This window comes from Acanthopagrus latus, chromosome 14, assembly GCF_904848185.1.
Source record: "Acanthopagrus latus isolate v.2019 chromosome 14, fAcaLat1.1, whole genome shotgun sequence".
Taxonomy (NCBI): domain Eukaryota; kingdom Metazoa; phylum Chordata; class Actinopteri; order Spariformes; family Sparidae; genus Acanthopagrus; species Acanthopagrus latus.
In genome coordinates this window covers 13,708,068-13,725,497 of record NC_051052.1, presented here as the reverse complement: position 1 = coordinate 13,725,497, position 17,430 = coordinate 13,708,068, and the positions used below count along the sequence as shown (strand labels likewise).

The 17,430-nt window shown below is 40.9% G+C and overlaps 1 protein-coding gene across 1 annotated transcript in view; it reads right to left on the bottom strand.

The window, feature by feature from the left end:
- Positions 1-4,013: 4,013 nt before the first annotated feature.
- The window catches only part of col7a1l (collagen type VII alpha 1-like), a 51,578-nt gene continuing 38,161 nt past the window's right edge, over positions 4,014-17,430 (bottom strand). Inside the window, exons 79-109 of the mRNA XM_037121217.1 lie at positions 17,233-17,286; positions 17,098-17,151; positions 16,935-16,973; positions 16,496-16,835; positions 16,278-16,414; positions 16,154-16,189; positions 14,961-14,987; positions 14,804-14,863; positions 14,280-14,405; positions 14,110-14,181; positions 13,975-14,010; positions 13,748-13,807; positions 13,586-13,630; positions 13,424-13,459; positions 12,073-12,108; positions 11,850-11,906; positions 11,476-11,547; positions 11,264-11,335; positions 11,128-11,163; positions 10,966-11,046; positions 10,803-10,856; positions 10,618-10,671; positions 10,451-10,513; positions 10,302-10,364; positions 10,091-10,207; positions 8,625-8,702; positions 7,626-7,679; positions 7,427-7,475; positions 6,124-6,336; positions 4,900-4,971; positions 4,014-4,486 (exon numbers count right to left, since the gene is read on the bottom strand). Coding sequence (XP_036977112.1) covers positions 4,284-4,486; positions 4,900-4,971; positions 6,124-6,336; positions 7,427-7,475; positions 7,626-7,679; positions 8,625-8,702; positions 10,091-10,207; positions 10,302-10,364; positions 10,451-10,513; positions 10,618-10,671; positions 10,803-10,856; positions 10,966-11,046; positions 11,128-11,163; positions 11,264-11,335; positions 11,476-11,547; positions 11,850-11,906; positions 12,073-12,108; positions 13,424-13,459; positions 13,586-13,630; positions 13,748-13,807; positions 13,975-14,010; positions 14,110-14,181; positions 14,280-14,405; positions 14,804-14,863; positions 14,961-14,987; positions 16,154-16,189; positions 16,278-16,414; positions 16,496-16,835; positions 16,935-16,973; positions 17,098-17,151; positions 17,233-17,286 — 2,496 coding nt within the window. The 3' untranslated portion in view covers positions 4,014-4,283. The remainder of the gene's footprint in view (positions 4,487-4,899; positions 4,972-6,123; positions 6,337-7,426; positions 7,476-7,625; positions 7,680-8,624; positions 8,703-10,090; positions 10,208-10,301; positions 10,365-10,450; positions 10,514-10,617; positions 10,672-10,802; positions 10,857-10,965; positions 11,047-11,127; positions 11,164-11,263; positions 11,336-11,475; positions 11,548-11,849; positions 11,907-12,072; positions 12,109-13,423; positions 13,460-13,585; positions 13,631-13,747; positions 13,808-13,974; positions 14,011-14,109; positions 14,182-14,279; positions 14,406-14,803; positions 14,864-14,960; positions 14,988-16,153; positions 16,190-16,277; positions 16,415-16,495; positions 16,836-16,934; positions 16,974-17,097; positions 17,152-17,232; positions 17,287-17,430) is intronic.

Here is a 17,430-nt window from a genome sequence, read left to right as displayed (position 1 = left end):
TCTCCGTCCATTCCCACTGCATTCATTTAGTAGGAGCCATCAATCTGCAGCCCATACGCCAGCAACAACGTCATCCCGTTGACATTTTGGTTCGCTGTGAAGTACCCCATTGGTTGTGACGCGGTGATGTAGCGGTAATTAAAAAAAAAAAAAAAAAAAAAAAAAAAAAGTTGGTAAATGTGACCTCCCGTCAGAGAACATGAGACATCACGACATCAGAGACAAACTGTTTCTTCTTCTTTTTTAAAAATGATCTTTGACATGTTTGTACTCCACATGAAGGTTTTTTTAACTGAGCTTCAATGATCAGTGTTACTGTTAGAGTCACTTGTGAGGGACTGTTGCTATTCAGAACCACAGACATTTTTCATTTTTAAGAACCAGGGACGGTTTCAGTTTTCAGTACCGGGGACATTTCTCACCTTAGACAGCTAGAACTCAGATAGTTCCATCTTTCAGAATCAGGATAGTTACAGTCTTCAGGGAAATGGACAGTTACATCATTTGGAACCATGGACAGTTCAGTATTTCAGGACCATGGCCAACTTCATCTTTCATGACCAAGGACAGTTCCATCCTTTGGAACCCAATGGTAGTAGCATACTTCGGGGAGGTGGACGCCTCTCTCTCTCAGAACCATGGACAGTTACAATCCTTCAGGGAAATTTGACAATAGCATATTTTGGAAACAATGGACAGTTCAGATCAATCAGTCTGTCAGAACTATGGACGCTTCCACCTTTCAGGACTATGGTGATCTCCATCGTTTGGAACCATGGCCAATTCCATAATTCAGAACCAGGGACAGTTCCATCTTCAGATCAACAGAACCATAATTCAGGTACACAGTACTCGCCTCTTTCAGCACCATGGACAGTTACAGTCCTTCAGGAAAGCATGGACAGTTACATATTTTGGGAACAACGGACAGTTCAGTCTTTCAGAGCCACAGACAATTCCATCTTTTAGAACCCCGGACAGTACCATACTTCAAGATCAGGGACATTTCCATAGTTCAGGTATGCAAACACTTCTCTCTTTCCAAACCTTGGACAGTCACACCATTCAGGACCACAGACAGTTCCATCATTCAGTTTCTATAAGTAATAGAATATAAACTCATATGGAAGAGAGTAGCATATATAGTGGCGTACAGAATATTCATGCACATTCATGCTCAAGTGTGCCATGGAGGTGTTTGGATGAATTGCACGTTCACAGAAGCACATCCAGAGGGATTTTCATAACCGAGAACTAAAGAGAATTGGCTCTATTAATGATGTATCAACAGTTAACAATGCTTTTAGTTCAAGCTTATAACAGCAGTATAAAGGACAGCTTGTAAGATGCTTAATGCTTCAATTTTAATGTGTTTTTTTTGTAGATTTTTCAGAAACAATGCCAAGTTTATGTTACATTTTTACAACTATAATCCTTTTTAATAGCATCTTATGCCTGACATTAATCGCTCACACACATCGTTGCTTCTTTCATTGTACATGACATACAAAAAAAGTGCAAAGTACACTGAGACTCTCCATCCTGAACGACGTCACGTAAACTGGGTTTCATAATACGACCCAGCGTGTACGACTTTCATGCTCTGTATACGGCTGTTTAATTTCAAAAGACCACTGATGTCTGAGATCCAGAGAACATTGTGTTTTAATTAAAAAACTTTGAGTTTGCACATCATGGGAACCACCTGCAGTGACAGATATTATCATGTCAGCACGAAGAGGGAGCATGGACGGACTGAGAGGATCAAAGGCTGTTGGGTCAAGCTCTAATGAGCAACTCCATTGTGAGACTAATATGACTGTAAGTCATCGCAGCTGGAGCAATCACAGTCCGTGACACACTGCAATAAGACGTCCACCCACTCTTGCTTCTGCCCAGCATTTGATCTCTGAAGTGGAATTAGTTGCTCCTTTTCAGCTTCAGTGGAGAAATCACACTTTCACTGCCGGATTATGATGTTGTTAGTTCCCTGAAATAGGATGTGTGGAGAACTCATCCGTGGATCTCCGTTAAGGCCTTTGGAGAACTGACCGCACAGAATTTTACTCCTGTGTGGATCCTTATAATTAGCAAGTGAAATAACATCTACTAACAGGCTGAGATACTTTCAATAATTTTTTGATGGGGGCTATGTAAACTTTTTCTTGAGCTTTAGTTGTCCTGGTGTAGTAGTAGCGCATTTCAAGACGTTATCACATTAAACAAACAAAGGTTTCTGTATTTGTGTCCTTGCTATTCTAACTAGTCTGAGGAGAGGAGAGCTCAGTGCACTGAACAAAATGTATTCACAATCTGGATAAAAAGCAGATTAGATGAGTTACTGAGTGTTTAATGCTTCATAAATAAGAATGTTTGCTTTTTAGACAACTTATAATTTAATTGTCTCTTGTTTGAATGTAAATGTTCACTGTTAGTGACAAACATGGAAGATTTTTTGTTGAAAACACTCAAAGTAACTAAAAACATCAACAAAATGCAAAGAGCAGTTTTGACATTGTGATGTCTGTATATTGTGTTACAGAGATATCTACTGAAGTTAGCAGGCTATCCGGTTAGGAGCCTCCCAGCCTGGTCCAGACCTCTTGGGTTGGTGGTGTAAAAAACAAATACTCCCTTTGTCCCTGAGCTCCCAGTCCTGACCACTGGCTGCACTGCTACCTGAGCTAACTACCTCGCTGCTACAATAAACTCTAGTGATCTGCTGCCCCCAATTTGTTTGGAGCAAACCTTTAAAGGCATCATGTGGAGTTTTTGACCACTAGTAGGGCGACAGAGCAATGAGCTGGCTCATGTTTTGTTTTTATGTGCACCATTACTTGATAGCAGCCTGTCCACCCCTTGTTATGTTTACTTTTCACATGCTTTACTTCTAATCTATGTAGATATATTGCAGATGTGTGCGTGTTTGTGAATGTGTTTATCTTTTTTGAATAGTTGCTGATGTTAATTTCGTGTTTCATGATGTTAGCAATTTACCAAAAAAGAGAACATTTGCAAATGTTTTTCGAGGAAATAAATGCAAATGACACATTTGTTGGAAATTAGAGATGCACACAAATGTGTTTTTAGTGATAAGAAACTGAATGCAGACATATTTTGTTGTCTATTTTGTGGAGGAAGAACTCCACAGGACACAAAGTTTTGGAGGGCTTTTAATATCTATTTTCCATGGAAATTAGTGGGTGTTTTTTCAAGCACAATGAGTCCATTTTAAGTAAAAAACTATCTTTACTATTTGAGGTTGTCAGGGGGTGTGGTACAGCGAGAACATCCTGTCACTGTAGACTGTGTTACCGCATCTTGCATAGCTATAAAGCATCGTAGCATGTGGGAGTGCATTACAGTGCAACATCGTGACTAATATGATGAAAGACTCCGGAGGCTTGTAGCTGAAAGACTCATCCATCAGTTTGAGGTGATTGGGATTTCCTGCTTCAAATGCTCACAAACGAGCAAACATTTCGAGGAGGTCAGTTCAAAGAAACCTGGTGGTGGAGCTGCTGCAGCACTGTGCGGCGGGCACTCCGTGATGACACCGGATGATGACATGAGCATTCACGGCCGCAGATGACCAGAGAATGTAAGTTGTGTCGTGTATTTTCACTGCCAGAAAAAAAAACAACACTTTGAAAGCGTCCTGCCCCCACATCAACACCCACGCAGGAATCCCCTGTTACTGCTGCGTCTGTCTGATGGAGAGTCCTGTAAAACAGTCCCCGCGTGATCTCCCTCACTGGGCCCCTGTTGGCCCCTCATCTGGCTCCCAGCCTGACCCATAACACCCCCTGCCAAAGAAGCATATGTAGTGGTGGAGGTGGCAGCAGGAAATGAGCTACCAGCTTCTTATTTTTCACTCCGCACAGGATGCAGGGCAATTGACAAAACATGTGAAAGGTGACCGGGCCGTTAGCGAGTCGAGACAAGCACGACATAGACGTCACAAAAAGAAAACACGTATATATAGTATATGTATATATACTTTTAGTGGTAAACACAGTCACAATATATTTATAGAAATTACAAAATGATCCTGTTTTTTTATCATTCACATTAAGATCCAGAACACATAAAAACAAATGAAGAAACAGCTGTTAAACTCTATAAATAAATCAGATATTCAACATTTTACATAGTTATGTACAAAAAGTAGTTCCTTTTTTTTGGCGTTTGCTTGTTCCACCTTCAGGGTTTCGTGCATATACATACATTCATACTGTACAACAATACAAATGCTTCTCTGATTAGCTGTCACTACATATATTTCATCTGTGACCTGACTGGTAGCCCCGACCACTTCTCTCCATCCCGCACCAGCTCTGGCACTCCTGTCTTGAGGAGAATTTGTTTCTGTTGCCACCACAGCCCCCGTACACAAACGGTCTGCATTCGCCTGAGCGAGGGTGGAAGTACCACAGCAGGACGTATTCTGAACAGGTGCCCTCCGACATCGGCTCCAGGCAGCGGTCTGTGGTTGGAACCGCATGCGAGGTGAGAAACAGGTTAAAATAGATTAAAATCACTTTGTTTTCCCACATTTCAGGTGTTAGGTATGCTGCTAAAGTGTCATGCTACGGATATCGTCAATGTATTGTTATCTTACACACAACGTTTGGATAGTACATTCTTCATTACACCACTCCACTGCACATTTTCATTAATAAATTGCCTCGTGAAATCTAGCACAAGCTGGATTAAGCTTCAGTCTTATCTTTTTCTCCCACCTTGTCCTTTTAAACAATTTCAAACAAACTAATTACTCATAGATTATGAAGACATGAAGAAGGGAAAAAAAGAAGGATACATGAAAGTAAACAAGAGATAAAAGAGGGGCAGCAGAAAGATGAGAAGAAAAAAAAATCAGTTGTCTTGGCAGCTCACCAGCACTGTTTGTTCCAAACACCCTTCTTTTCTTCCTCCGTCCCCACCCCTCAGTCCCGCCATCAAGAAAATCTGAAGGAAAAACAACATCAATGAAGAGTTTTTACACGTTGGTGGACTGAGTCACTGGGGGGATCGTGAGGGAACCACTAATTCTGGAGCAACACATAATCAATGCTTCTGAAAATAATTTCTCCCAAGCAGCTGAGCTCTTATTGATGGTCTTTTTTTAATCTCTTTGTGGAAACTGTCTGTGAATCTGGAACACTACAGACTCAGTTTGTGGGGAATCACAGTTACACAATCGCGCAATTCACATGCCGCTAACGTTGAAACCAGGGATGAAAGAGGAAATCCAAAAATATCATCAAAAAGAGATTGGATGGAGCACATTTATAGGTGCAAAGCAGTAAGCCCTGGTTTTGATTTCTTTTTGTTGTGTTCTGTGAAGTCTGCTGCGTCGAGCTTGTTTCATCTGATTCGATCAAACTACATCGCAGGAAAGTTCAGTCAGAGACATTTACGTCAAGATATTGACCGTTTATGAGACAAGCATCGAAACTCAGTTAAATCAGTAACACCAAACACTTAGTGATCATAAATAAAACAGCCACTGGTACTAATTGCAGTGCAGAGGCTTTCATTTTATTTGTAAGTCTCCAAATGAAAGCTGAATATTGAACTGTGGCCCACAGTGTACACAAAGCAAGCTGAAGGTCACTGTTTTACATCTAATTGTAATTTATGAATAAACATGCTGACATTGACAATGGGCAATGACAGGCTCGCTCTGTGATTAGTTTTCTGGTTTACCTGAAGCAATAATTAAAATAAATTGGGACGCAGAAAGCTATTCTTGCCCGAGGGCTGCGATCATTAATGAGGTTCATGAAATATTGTGTGATTTCTTGGCACATGTTGACCCTTTGTTTAACTTTGTGGTTGCTTTTTTTGTCTTCATGCTGACGGAGTCAGTAGCAGGACTCCAGCACTCCAGGAGCAGAACAGGCTGCCTACAAAGCTGCCTACACTGCAGCTGCTACACATAAGTATGACATATGTAAGCACTCAGCTTTGTTACACACTTGGTCACATGCTATAAATTTGTTGAGCAGTTTTGCACATTATGATTTCTCAGCCATCTGTGTGTTTGGCTGCTGGGCCTGGACAACAGTCCAACAGAGAACTTGTGTCGATCTGTAATATTGAACTAATGATCATCACCAGTGCTGTTTGGTCGGATCCCCATTTCCTCGAGGATCAGAGGTGCAGGAGTGGTCACTTCTCCCACTTTGTCTCCATGTTCTTCGTCACCTCCTTCCTGGAGGTCGCGGTTGCGGGGTGGCACCTCATCGTCTGGCTCATTTATTTTCCTCTCAGTCACTGACGTCGTTCCATCCGGATCCACAGACTTCACCATGAACTTGTACTCCAACCCTGCGATGATACAAACACGGCACACAGTTATATGCATAAACACCAAATGAAAATGTGGTTTTTAATTTTTTTTTCATGACCTTCTGCTATTTTAAACCTTGGCTTCATCGGTTTTGTTATCCAGACAACTTTATTTATTATTTCATACTTTACAGATGTCGTTCTCCTGTGACCACAAAATGATTAAAACAGAACTTTCCACCATGTACATTGAGGTTTTAGATGTGTGGTTTTAATAAGAAACTATTATCCAGCAAGTAGACCATTCACGTTCTAATATGCTGTGCTGGAATAAATTATTTTAGTCCAATTATGAATCCATTTCAATATTTTTCTAGGTGATTACAAGTATTTGGAAAGAGAAAACTGAGCCTTGTTAAAGGCACACCAGGTAGTCCTACACATTCATAAATCTGTAATATGATTTACTGAATGAATACATTGTAAAACGTTGATATATATGAGATTTAATTAATTCAAAGTGGTGCTATGAATCTTAATACGAACAAGAAACTCAACACTGACGAGAGTAAATAAATGTCACTAGTTTTTGAGAAGATTTAAAACACTCAGCAGAGTTTGTTGACAATCTCCATCTGTGATTCTCCTACTGTGACATGTCACCATGTCACCTGTGAAAAAGGTTTATTGCAGCAAAGGTTGACAAATGATCCTTTAAGTGTCTCGTAAGTGTGTGGCGGATTCTTGGTGAGGCGTCTCGTGTTTGTGAATGGCTCCACTGTCGCTGGCACCATGGTGTGTGTTCCTCTGAGAGAACATAACAGATGGCACAACACACACGGGTGCCGAGCTGCTGCCACGGGAGCTCTACAACAAACAACCACACACACACACACACACACACACACACACACACACACACACACACACACTCATACAATACGTAGGCCTTTCCACAGGGGCACATGTTTGTTCACTCAGAAAAGTATAAGCACACATAGATGGTTCAAGATGTACAAGTGAATAACATGACACCGCGCAACACACACACACACACACACACACACACACACACACACACACACACACACACACACACACACACACACACACACACACTCAATCTTACCACACTTTCCCACCACCTCCTGGGTGACCAGCTCCTTCACTTCTTCAGCCTTGACACATAGAACAACAGGATTCAATGTCATGTTTTAAATGTATCCATATTTCTAACTGTTTATAACTCTGAATTCAGCACATTTATACTGTAAATATGTCTCTCTCTTTTAAACGTGTGGGTGTGTAATGTACAGCGAAGTACGTACAGAGAGTCCAGGCTCCCCTTTCTCCCCTTTTTCTCCTTCATTACCCACTGTACCCTGTAATAAAAACATGAGATTTATTACTTTCTATAATTATTCTTAAATCATTTTAAGTTGAACAAAATCTGCATAAAGAGCTTAAGTCCTCGCCTGTTCCCTAGCTAGCCACCAGCACCTGTAACCAAGATTAATGCCACAATCATGCCGCATCGTACCTTAAATACAAGCAGTGACCAAGACTTTTTGATCCATGGACATATTAGAAACATTTCTGAGGACATTTTTAATTCCAAACCAGCTGTGATCTTTTCTCTCTGTATTTCGTACGATTGGTTTTGGCTTGCGTCATGATGGGGAGGTGGGATGTAACGAGGGGGTGGAAGACACCAGGGAGCCCGTCCTGTCTGGGCTGGTTCACTGAAGCCTCTTATGAATAAATGATGTTATAAAAGGCAGGACAGTTGGGCAGGACAAATACATTTAAAATTGGGGAAATTATTTAGTATATCTAAGTTTAGATAAGAAGGATCGAGCCCTTGGTAGTACAACAGGCCTATTTGTGACATGGGATGTGTTATGTGGAAATTCTTGCATCGTGTTACTTAAGACTCGTGGGCCCAATTTGGAGTTTTTATTTGTCAATTTGATCATTATTAATATATATATATATATATATATAATCCTTTGTAAAGAGTTTCACGTTTTTGGCTTTACTATGTTACATTTTTTAGAACTTTAATGTTAAAAAAACAGACAAACTGGTATTTATGGGCAGTTATTGCATTCAATATAGTCACACTATAGCCACACAAAAACACAGAGTTTTTGAAAGTTTGATATTCTCATTTCATTTTCATTTTCCAAATCCAGTTCCAATACCACAACAAATAAATGCAGCTATCCCAAACAAACCCTTATAAATTCTTCATATCTGGTTTAATATTTAATCAGGACACCAACATGACAAATACATGAAGATAATTATAATAATTCATGTCTCACACTCTCTCCTCTGAGCCCAGGGTTCCCAGGCGTTCCCCCCTGACATGGCTTCGATCTGCCCCTCCGTCCTCTCTCGCCCTGTTTGACACAACACATTGAGAGTTTTAACATTCTTTCAAACAGAAACTCTATGCTCACAACAAAGGAAATCTGCGGCAGCACATTTAACAACTCACTTCTAAACATTATGAAAGACAGACCAATTAGGTACATCCTTGGAATATCCTCATTAGTGGTTTGCAGCCACTCTCTGTCAACACTGAAAGTCTGGTAATTGTAGCTGAAAGGAGCTAATTGAGTAAGATATTACTTGAAAGCTGCAGACGGAAATAGACCTGTGTGTGTGTGTGTGTGTGTGTGTGTGTGTGTGTGTGTGTGTGTGTTTAATTAAGGACATGTCGTTGCTTTATCCTCTGCTGCAGTGTACAGCCTGCCTGCCTCTGCTCAAGACACAGACATGATGATGACTGTAATCAAGCTCGGCTCATCCGTCTGTTCCCCGTGTTCTGTCACATTCTCACTCTTCTTTCCTTCCAACTTTTTATGAACGCAAATGTATCTAAAAAAAGTTTACTGCGACTATTTGCTGTGTAAAAGATACGGTGGCGTAACGACGTCCTGAGCGGAGAATGACGTCAGGACGGTGTTTTGGGACGCTTGATAGGAACTACCACAGATGCTTTTGTTTGACACAATCTACACCACAAAGAATCTAACAATGGACAAACACAAATGATAATGATAGATAATAAAGAGATAAAGTAAACTTGAAGCCCTTTACTGTACCTACAGCATTAACACTGGCTTCTTCTTTAAGCACCGCAGCCTTTTTTTAGTGCTGTCACACCCTAATTTACATGAGCGAGTACGAGAGGGCAAATAATGACGCTCACAATTTGCCGTTAGTATCAGATCACTGTTTTTGCTAGGAAACAACTTCTGAGTTAATCATGCGTTTATTTATTTTCAACCCTGCCTGTATGATCCCAAAACAAATATTCACATTCACTTTCTTGGCATTCACTTTCACCACACCGTACATTGTATGATTGTCTGTGATGAATATAGATATAAATATATACATAGATAAATTTTTCTTCTTCTTAGAGAGGCGATCATGGTTTTGTCATGTTGTTGCTTACGAGTCTCTAGCCTCTAGCTCAGCCTGACATATCAGAGATCAACAATTTTACAGTAATGAGGATCTGACTCAGGCAGTGATGAGCCACCTATTAGAGAGATAACACCCAAATAAGTCCTGGTCAAAGGAGAAGAGCTGGACTATGATTACTTTGTTATCTTGAGAAAATGAAACATCATGATCAAAATGAGATAATTATTCTGTTATGTCGATAACAGACCCAGGTTTTTCTGCCAATGTACAATAACACATTAACAATGCAGCATAGAAATAATAATCCAGTATTATATATCCCCAATACACTGAGGGAGCAGGCATATAGTACCTTAGACCCCGTGTTCCCGCGGGGTCCTGGGAGTCCAGGTGGTCCATCATCTCCATCCCTTCCTGGATTCCCTGCTGATCCCTTGAACCCTGGGAAGCCTGGGAAACCTGCTGCACCCTGTCATTGAAACAAGAACAAAGTGAGAACAATTTGTATCAGAACTGAAAGAAGTGTGACGAACTCCATGCGATACTGATGTTTTTCAACAAACCTTTTCCCCTTTCACTCCTTGCTGACCATCAACACCGTTGATGCCTCCCTGTCCTTTATCACCCTAAAATGATTAAAATAGTGAGATTGCATACATTTTTGTGGGAGAAAGAGAGAAAGGGGAAAATACGTGCACACTTGAATATTTACTTTGCGCCCGGTGAGTCCATTCAATCCAGGTATGCCAGCGCTGCCGGGAATCCCCATATCTCCCTGTTTTTAAAAGGACGTCAGGTTGCATATACATATACTTTCTTCATATAACATTGTTAGACAGTTCTCATTTTGGTCTGTTCAGAAGATAATTGAGGCCTGACCTTTTCTCCATCCAGGCCTGGACTCCCAATGTGTCCAGTTAAGCCTCTGAAACCCTGTAACAGCAGGTGACACTTTGAAACACGACTGCAAGAACATAAATTATTATAAAAAAGGAATATTGTAATCAGTCACAAGCATGAGGGAACAAGGTGGGACAGCTGCATGAAATAATAACTTCCTGCACCTTCTCTCCCTTCTCCCCTTTGTCTCCTGGTAAACCTGATTCTCCGCGATCACCCTGTGGAAAAAAATAAAACAAATGAAGGACAAATAACATAATATCATTCTGAATATTTTAATTAACTAAAAGGATCCTGATTGGTTATTTGTTGATTTTTCCAGCATACCTGATCCCCCTTTTGGCCTTCAAGTCCAATATCTCCTTTGTCCCCCTTGGCACCATCCACTCCATGATCCCCATTACGGCCCTTTAATCACATCATGATATTTCTGTACGTGATTCCCTGAAACTAATACAGAAATTTAGCTCCATTTGCACTTCAGCTTACCATCACTCCATTGAGTCCGGGCTCTCCTGGGTCTCCCTGCAGGAAAGACAATTTCATACATAGTACCTCCATAAAAGTAATGAATGGGTAAACAAATTGTTGGAGTGTAAACATATTAAAATGAAGCTGTACTTACCTTCTGGCCGACTGGTCCTCGAGCTCCGAACCGGCCCAGTGCACCTTTAGTGCCTGCATCGCCCTTCAGGCCCTTTAAAAAACAATTAAAATACCTTCCACGATCCAGATGTTTGTAATCCCATTCATTTAGCATGAATGAATTGTCTATCATGAGCTCCATCATGACATCACCAAGCACTAAATGTCTCAGTTAACATCAGGATTCATTACCTTATATCCAGGAGGGCCGTCCTCGCCCTTTTCTCCTTTATCTCCGTCAAAGCCTGGTGGGCCTCGCTCGCCCTGGAACAAAACATCTAGTAAGTTCGTCAGAAGTCGCATTATGTGTTTACTGGTATGCTTGGATCTTTATAGTATATGTGAAAGCATATATCCCTAAATGCACACGTAGCTTTTAAATTGGTTTTAAGATACATTTTTTCTTCTTCTAAAATGTATTGTGTGTATTTTGTTGACCCAGGTGATGAAATGCTGAGTTGCACTGAGTGGAACCAGGCGGCAAATACTGTCAACGGCATTCTCGTGTGAGGCTACTTTACTTAAATGTAAATTGCACACTGAGTACGACTTTGAGAAGATCTCACCGCGTCTCCTTTGGAACCCTTAAATCCACGGGGTCCTTGGATTTGAAGTGTGGTCCCCTGTCGGGAGGGATGATGGATACATTCAGCCATCATGTTATACTTCTTACTTAATAAACAATAAGGCCTGTTGTGATTTGTTTTGCAATGAGTCACCTGTAATGAATGTGTACAAAGGCTCAAGACTTCCTGATTTGTTTACAAAGACACATGAAAATCAACATACCCGCTCTCCTCTGACTCCAGGTAATCCGTTTGACCCCTGAAAAACAAAGATGTTTTTCAAAATGACAATTCCAGGCATCAACAAATCACACACAGACAGTACGTGACAGTTGCAAAGCAGCACTTTATACTGCTGTATAACAGCTGAGACCTAAAAGCATGTTATTAAATCCCTTCACAATACAATAAAATCCACCTTTTATAAAAATGTCACAAGCAGGTTGAACACAACATGGAAAAGGTTTAGTGGCATTTGACAGGTATGAGTCGCTCAGTCTGACACCTCAGTGCAGAAGAAACAAACAAATATGACACCAGTCTGACTGAAGCCTGAATTCACTCCCATCAACACAGCGAGGACCTGCTGACACTTCAGAATAAATGGGACGTCGCTATCCAAGAAATGAAAAGGAGTCAAATGTCAATGCTGGCCTCTTCTTTCACATCTCAAACCTCACTGTTGACGCAAACAACCTTGAGAGTGAGTCAAGTGTGAGTAAAGATTTAGTGCGCTCAGGCAGACGAGGTCAAGAAGTTCACTGATGCTCTCAGAAACTTGAAGCGCCTTCATACTTTTCGTGCACAGCGGTGAAAAGACTTGACAGAAACTGCATCAAGTTTTTATTTGTGGTCCTTTTGGTGCACAAACTTTGGTGATGAAAGATGTCAGAAAACAGCATGGACACACAAAAGTATGCAAGTGTCCTGCTTCATCAGATAGGTTCAAGTACAAAATGCTGATACTCAGGTCCAAAAATCTATCATCCTGTCCTCCCTGCTGGCAACAGCACAGGTCCACACCTGTGATGTTAACATCAGTTAGGTCCTTTGTTAAAAAAGAGCATCACTTAATTAAAATTTTTTTGCTGACACGACGCATCCTTAATCTATAAAGTATTCAAAATTCTGAAAACTTCATCATATTATGGGCAATTTATTTTCATTCATTCTAATCGTTGCAGCTCTAATACAGTGTCCCCTATTTTAATTTAGAATTTCAGCAGGACAACATGGCAGAGACTCAGCCCTCATCCTAATTTAAACTTTGGGACACCTTTGGAGGAGGTGGACCAGGTGGCTCACAGCAGGGGTCCCCAACCTTTCTGACAACAGCGACCAGACATGAGCTGTAAGTTTTCTGGCAGCCCCTGGCGGGGGAAGTGGACGTGATCACCCGCTGAGCATTCACACCTTTGATCCGTATGTGACATATACAAACAAAATGTTTTCCTTGCAATATTTACACTCTTACATAAATAAAATACATTCTAATGTTGAATGAAAATGATTTACATTTGGTTAAGTGAATGATTCATGTGAGAAAAGTCATAAAATGAAAAACAACAGCTCACCTTTTCACCTTTGCTGCCACGCAAGCCTTTTGGACCCTAGTTAAAAAAAAACAAAACAAAAAGGTAAAAGAAAAAGATTTTGTCTTTAAGTGAACAAAAGTGAAACTCTCATGTTTTTTAATAAAATCATTCTCAGTTTTATGGTTTTGAAAAGTTGCTTACTAGATGCCCAGGAACTCCTTTAACACCTGGAACGCCTGTTTCACCCTGGAAAGAAAAGAAATATGTTACATATTTGGATTAATGTACTAAACACTATATGTCAAAAACTTAAGACTATACCTTTTCAAAATGTTGTTGATGTGTAAGATGAAGACAACTCACCCTTCTGCCTGGGAAGCCGGCCAGCCCCCGAGCACCAGGCTCTCCAGGGATACTGTCGCCCTGATGAAGATGAGATGAAAAATAATATAGACATCGTTTACAATAGATCAAAATGAATATCCTGCTGCTACAAACATGAAACTGATTTCTTATAATATTATGTTGCATTCATGGACCAAACAAACCCTATATAAGTGCTACTTGAATAATATATACAGAACTTGTACCTTTTCTCCTTTCACTCCAGCTAGACCAGGAGGACCCTTTATTAAAGAGATGCGGTGGTAGCAAAATAAGATATCATTGATTTGATATGAAAAAACACTTACATCAAATGCAATGAGCATTCAGATCAGTCTTACTTGAGGTCCTGCTTGCCCTCGAGGTCCAGGGGCTCCAGGAGATCCGTTCTTCCCCCTTTTACCTCGGTCACCCTGCACAGATACATGAAGTGTCAAAGCATCACTGTCTTCATTTCACCTGATTCAAACGAGCTCCAGTCAGAAGAAACTTGTAATACGTGATGATGTACCTCTCTGCCTGGCACTCCTGGGTCCCCTGGCGGGCCCCTCAGGCCTGGAGAGCCCTGGATGCCTGCGTTACCAAGGATACCCTGGATGCCCTGAGCACCTGGAGGCCCCGACTCACCTGGTTCACCCTGAGGCAACACAAGGAAAAAAGAGTAAAAGCAGCAGAAAGATGAAAACAAATTAAATGCTTGGATGAAAAACAGTTAAAGGTCACTTTTTTCATGTAATGTAATTATTCAGCTCTTCAATCACTTCTGACTAATTGCTTTTGCATGAAGTTCTTCTTTCCTTTATCAATTTATACGCTCAAACACAATTGTAAATGAGCGAGTGAATCACTGAGCCAATTAAATCCACTAAATTAAAACCACGATGGAGAGCAGAGTCAATCAAAGCTAACACGATGGAAAAGACGGTGGGGATTAATTGATTCAGAGCGGGCATTATAAACAAAAGTGTGCTTGGATTTTTCTTTTCCTTCTTTTACTTTTTAAGAGGAGCAAAAGAGGAAGGAGAGAAATGTCACCTTCTGTCCTGGAGGACCTGCTTGGCCTTCTGGACCTCTGTGGCCGATGCCTGGCTCTCCCTAAAAACATAAAAACACAAAACAACTTCCTCATTGCACTGCTAAAAGCTAAAACAGCTGTGCTGATATCAGCGTTTGAATGAACATTGTACTTTACCTTCTGTCCTTTTTCACCAATTTCACCCTGGAAGTGTGTGGACACAAAGAACTTGTATAAGAAAACTGAAGTGCACCTTAGCACATTGTTTTTCAGGAGCCAAAATAAACCAACACAGAGGAATTCAAAATAATAATAATAAAAAGAACGTGTCAGCATGTTTAACAAGGGGAATTATTAATGTCTGCTTTAATCAACTGTCTCACTGTCAAACAGAAATAGAGCAGAGGGGACATCAAAGGCCTGGAGCCAAGCAGCTGTACTGACAGGCGAGACGGGAGAGAAGTTCTCCCTGAGCTCTGATGTCATTCACCGGTGCATTGTGGGTAGTCGGGGAGAGCAGCGATGATATTTTTATGAACTGGTGGCACATTTCATGTGGAGACTGTCATTCTTGCTCTGTGATCTCAGGATGATGATGCTTTAAATCAGTTTGATAAGGGGGGCGAGATCAGTGACTGCGTATGTTTCAGTTTAAAGGATCACTTCACCCAAATTATTAAACGAAACACATTTTTCGCACTTACTCTTATTAGTGTTGCAGTGTCATTTTGTTTGTGGGTACACTTTCTCATGTACTGTATTTCAAGTGCAGGTACTTCAATCGAGTATGCAACTTAACACTTGACACATACTTATCCTTCACTATATCTCTGAGGAAAATACTGCAAAATGAGCTCAAACTTAAAAATGTACAGCACTAGTTGGTAAACCCAGTAAATATCAAGTCAAAACACCAAATGCCAATTTGTTTCTGATAGATTTTTTTAAATATGCTCTAATGCTTTCAACACTAATTACCAGTTCCCCTCGGGCTCAACTGTGTGTGCTTTGTGTCGGGTGGTAATTAGCAAACATTAGCATGATATCATGCTAAACTGAGGTCATAAACACTATGCCTGCTGCACATCACCGTGGTGGTTTTTATACACTATACACTGACTTGTGGAAGAAAAGTATTTACTTTTGCATGGTGTGACCCTTTAGATACAATTAGTGAGAATACTTTTGTGCTATTAAGGTGAACTGACCCTTTGAATCAGGGTTGCCAAAATGTAAACACGCTAGTTTTAGTGGCATTATGGTGGACGCCACAAAAGTTATCATACATATCTAATGGTGTCTTACAGTTTACAAAGGGCAGCTATGATAAATAGAGTAAATTCTCATTGTTTAAAAATATTGTTAGTCACCTTTTTTCCTGGTTTCCCATTCTCACCTTGTTGCCCCTGTTGCAGAAAGGTATAGTATATTATTAGCATGGTTTGCATTGATGTTACTGTAAGATCGTAGATCATGAGTACTTTGTGCCCTTACCTTTAGGTAAAAATACTCTGGAGGGTATGGGTATGGCTGTCCAGTCTCCTCATCGTAACCTCTTTGTCCCATTCTCTCCATCTCCACTCTCCTCCTCTCCCACTCCTCCCTCTCCCTCTCCAAGTCTCTCTCCCCCTCTTGCTCTGTCCTCTCCCTCTCCCTCTCCAGTTCTTCCCCCCTCTCCATTTTTTCTCTTTCCAACTCCAGTTTTTTCTCACTCTCCGCTCTTTCTCTCCCCAGTTCCAGCTCAGCCTCCCTCTCTTTCTCCAGTTCCTCCCTCTCCCTCTCCATCTCCAACCTCTCCTTCTCTCTCTGACTCTCCAGGTCCTCCTCCTCTCCTTCCCTCTCTCGATCGACATCCTCCCCCGTCTCCCAGTCATAGTCTCCACTCCTCTCCTCCTCCTCATAGACTGGATCAGTGCCTGTTTCCACTTCTTCAGCATTAGTCTGCTCCTCTTCTCCACCTCCTGTGTAAACCTCTCTTTCCGTATCACTGTATCGCTCTCTCTCACTCCATTCTTGCCTCAGCCTTGAGGTATGTGTTTCTCCCTTCTTCCTCTGGAGACACAAATTTTATAACACAAAACAATGTATTTAGAAGCCTTAATCCTAAATTTTTAAAATCAAAACTAATTTTATTGTTGATATCAGACTCACATTCCAGCTGCTAACACCCTGAGCTCCAGAGGACAGATGCTGAAATCAAAATTAAAGGGCAATCTCATACATGCTCTACAGAGAGTGACCATGAAATTGCATTTTTAATAATTCATTTGTAGGAAATCTTAATTTTGAAAGAAAACCTAGTGAAAAACATTACTTTTTGTGTCTCCCTGAAACGATTTCTTCCACCCGGGGCACCTGGCATGAATGCCTAGAATACAAAAATCATCACTACTGACATATCTTAAAAATGATAATCGATCCTTCTTCTACAGAACCAAGTGACACTTACCATGGAGTCAGGCCAGGGGGCGTTTTTCTTCACCCTGATTTGGGACCGAGGAACCTGTCGAGCCCCCGAAAAAACTTCTCATGAGCAAATTTAGCTTCATAAATGTTGATGCTTCCTTTAAAACAGCTGCAGTAATTTGTGGACTTGATGTATGTATGATTGTAAAAATGTAAGAAAGAAAGACACAGACTTGTTTAG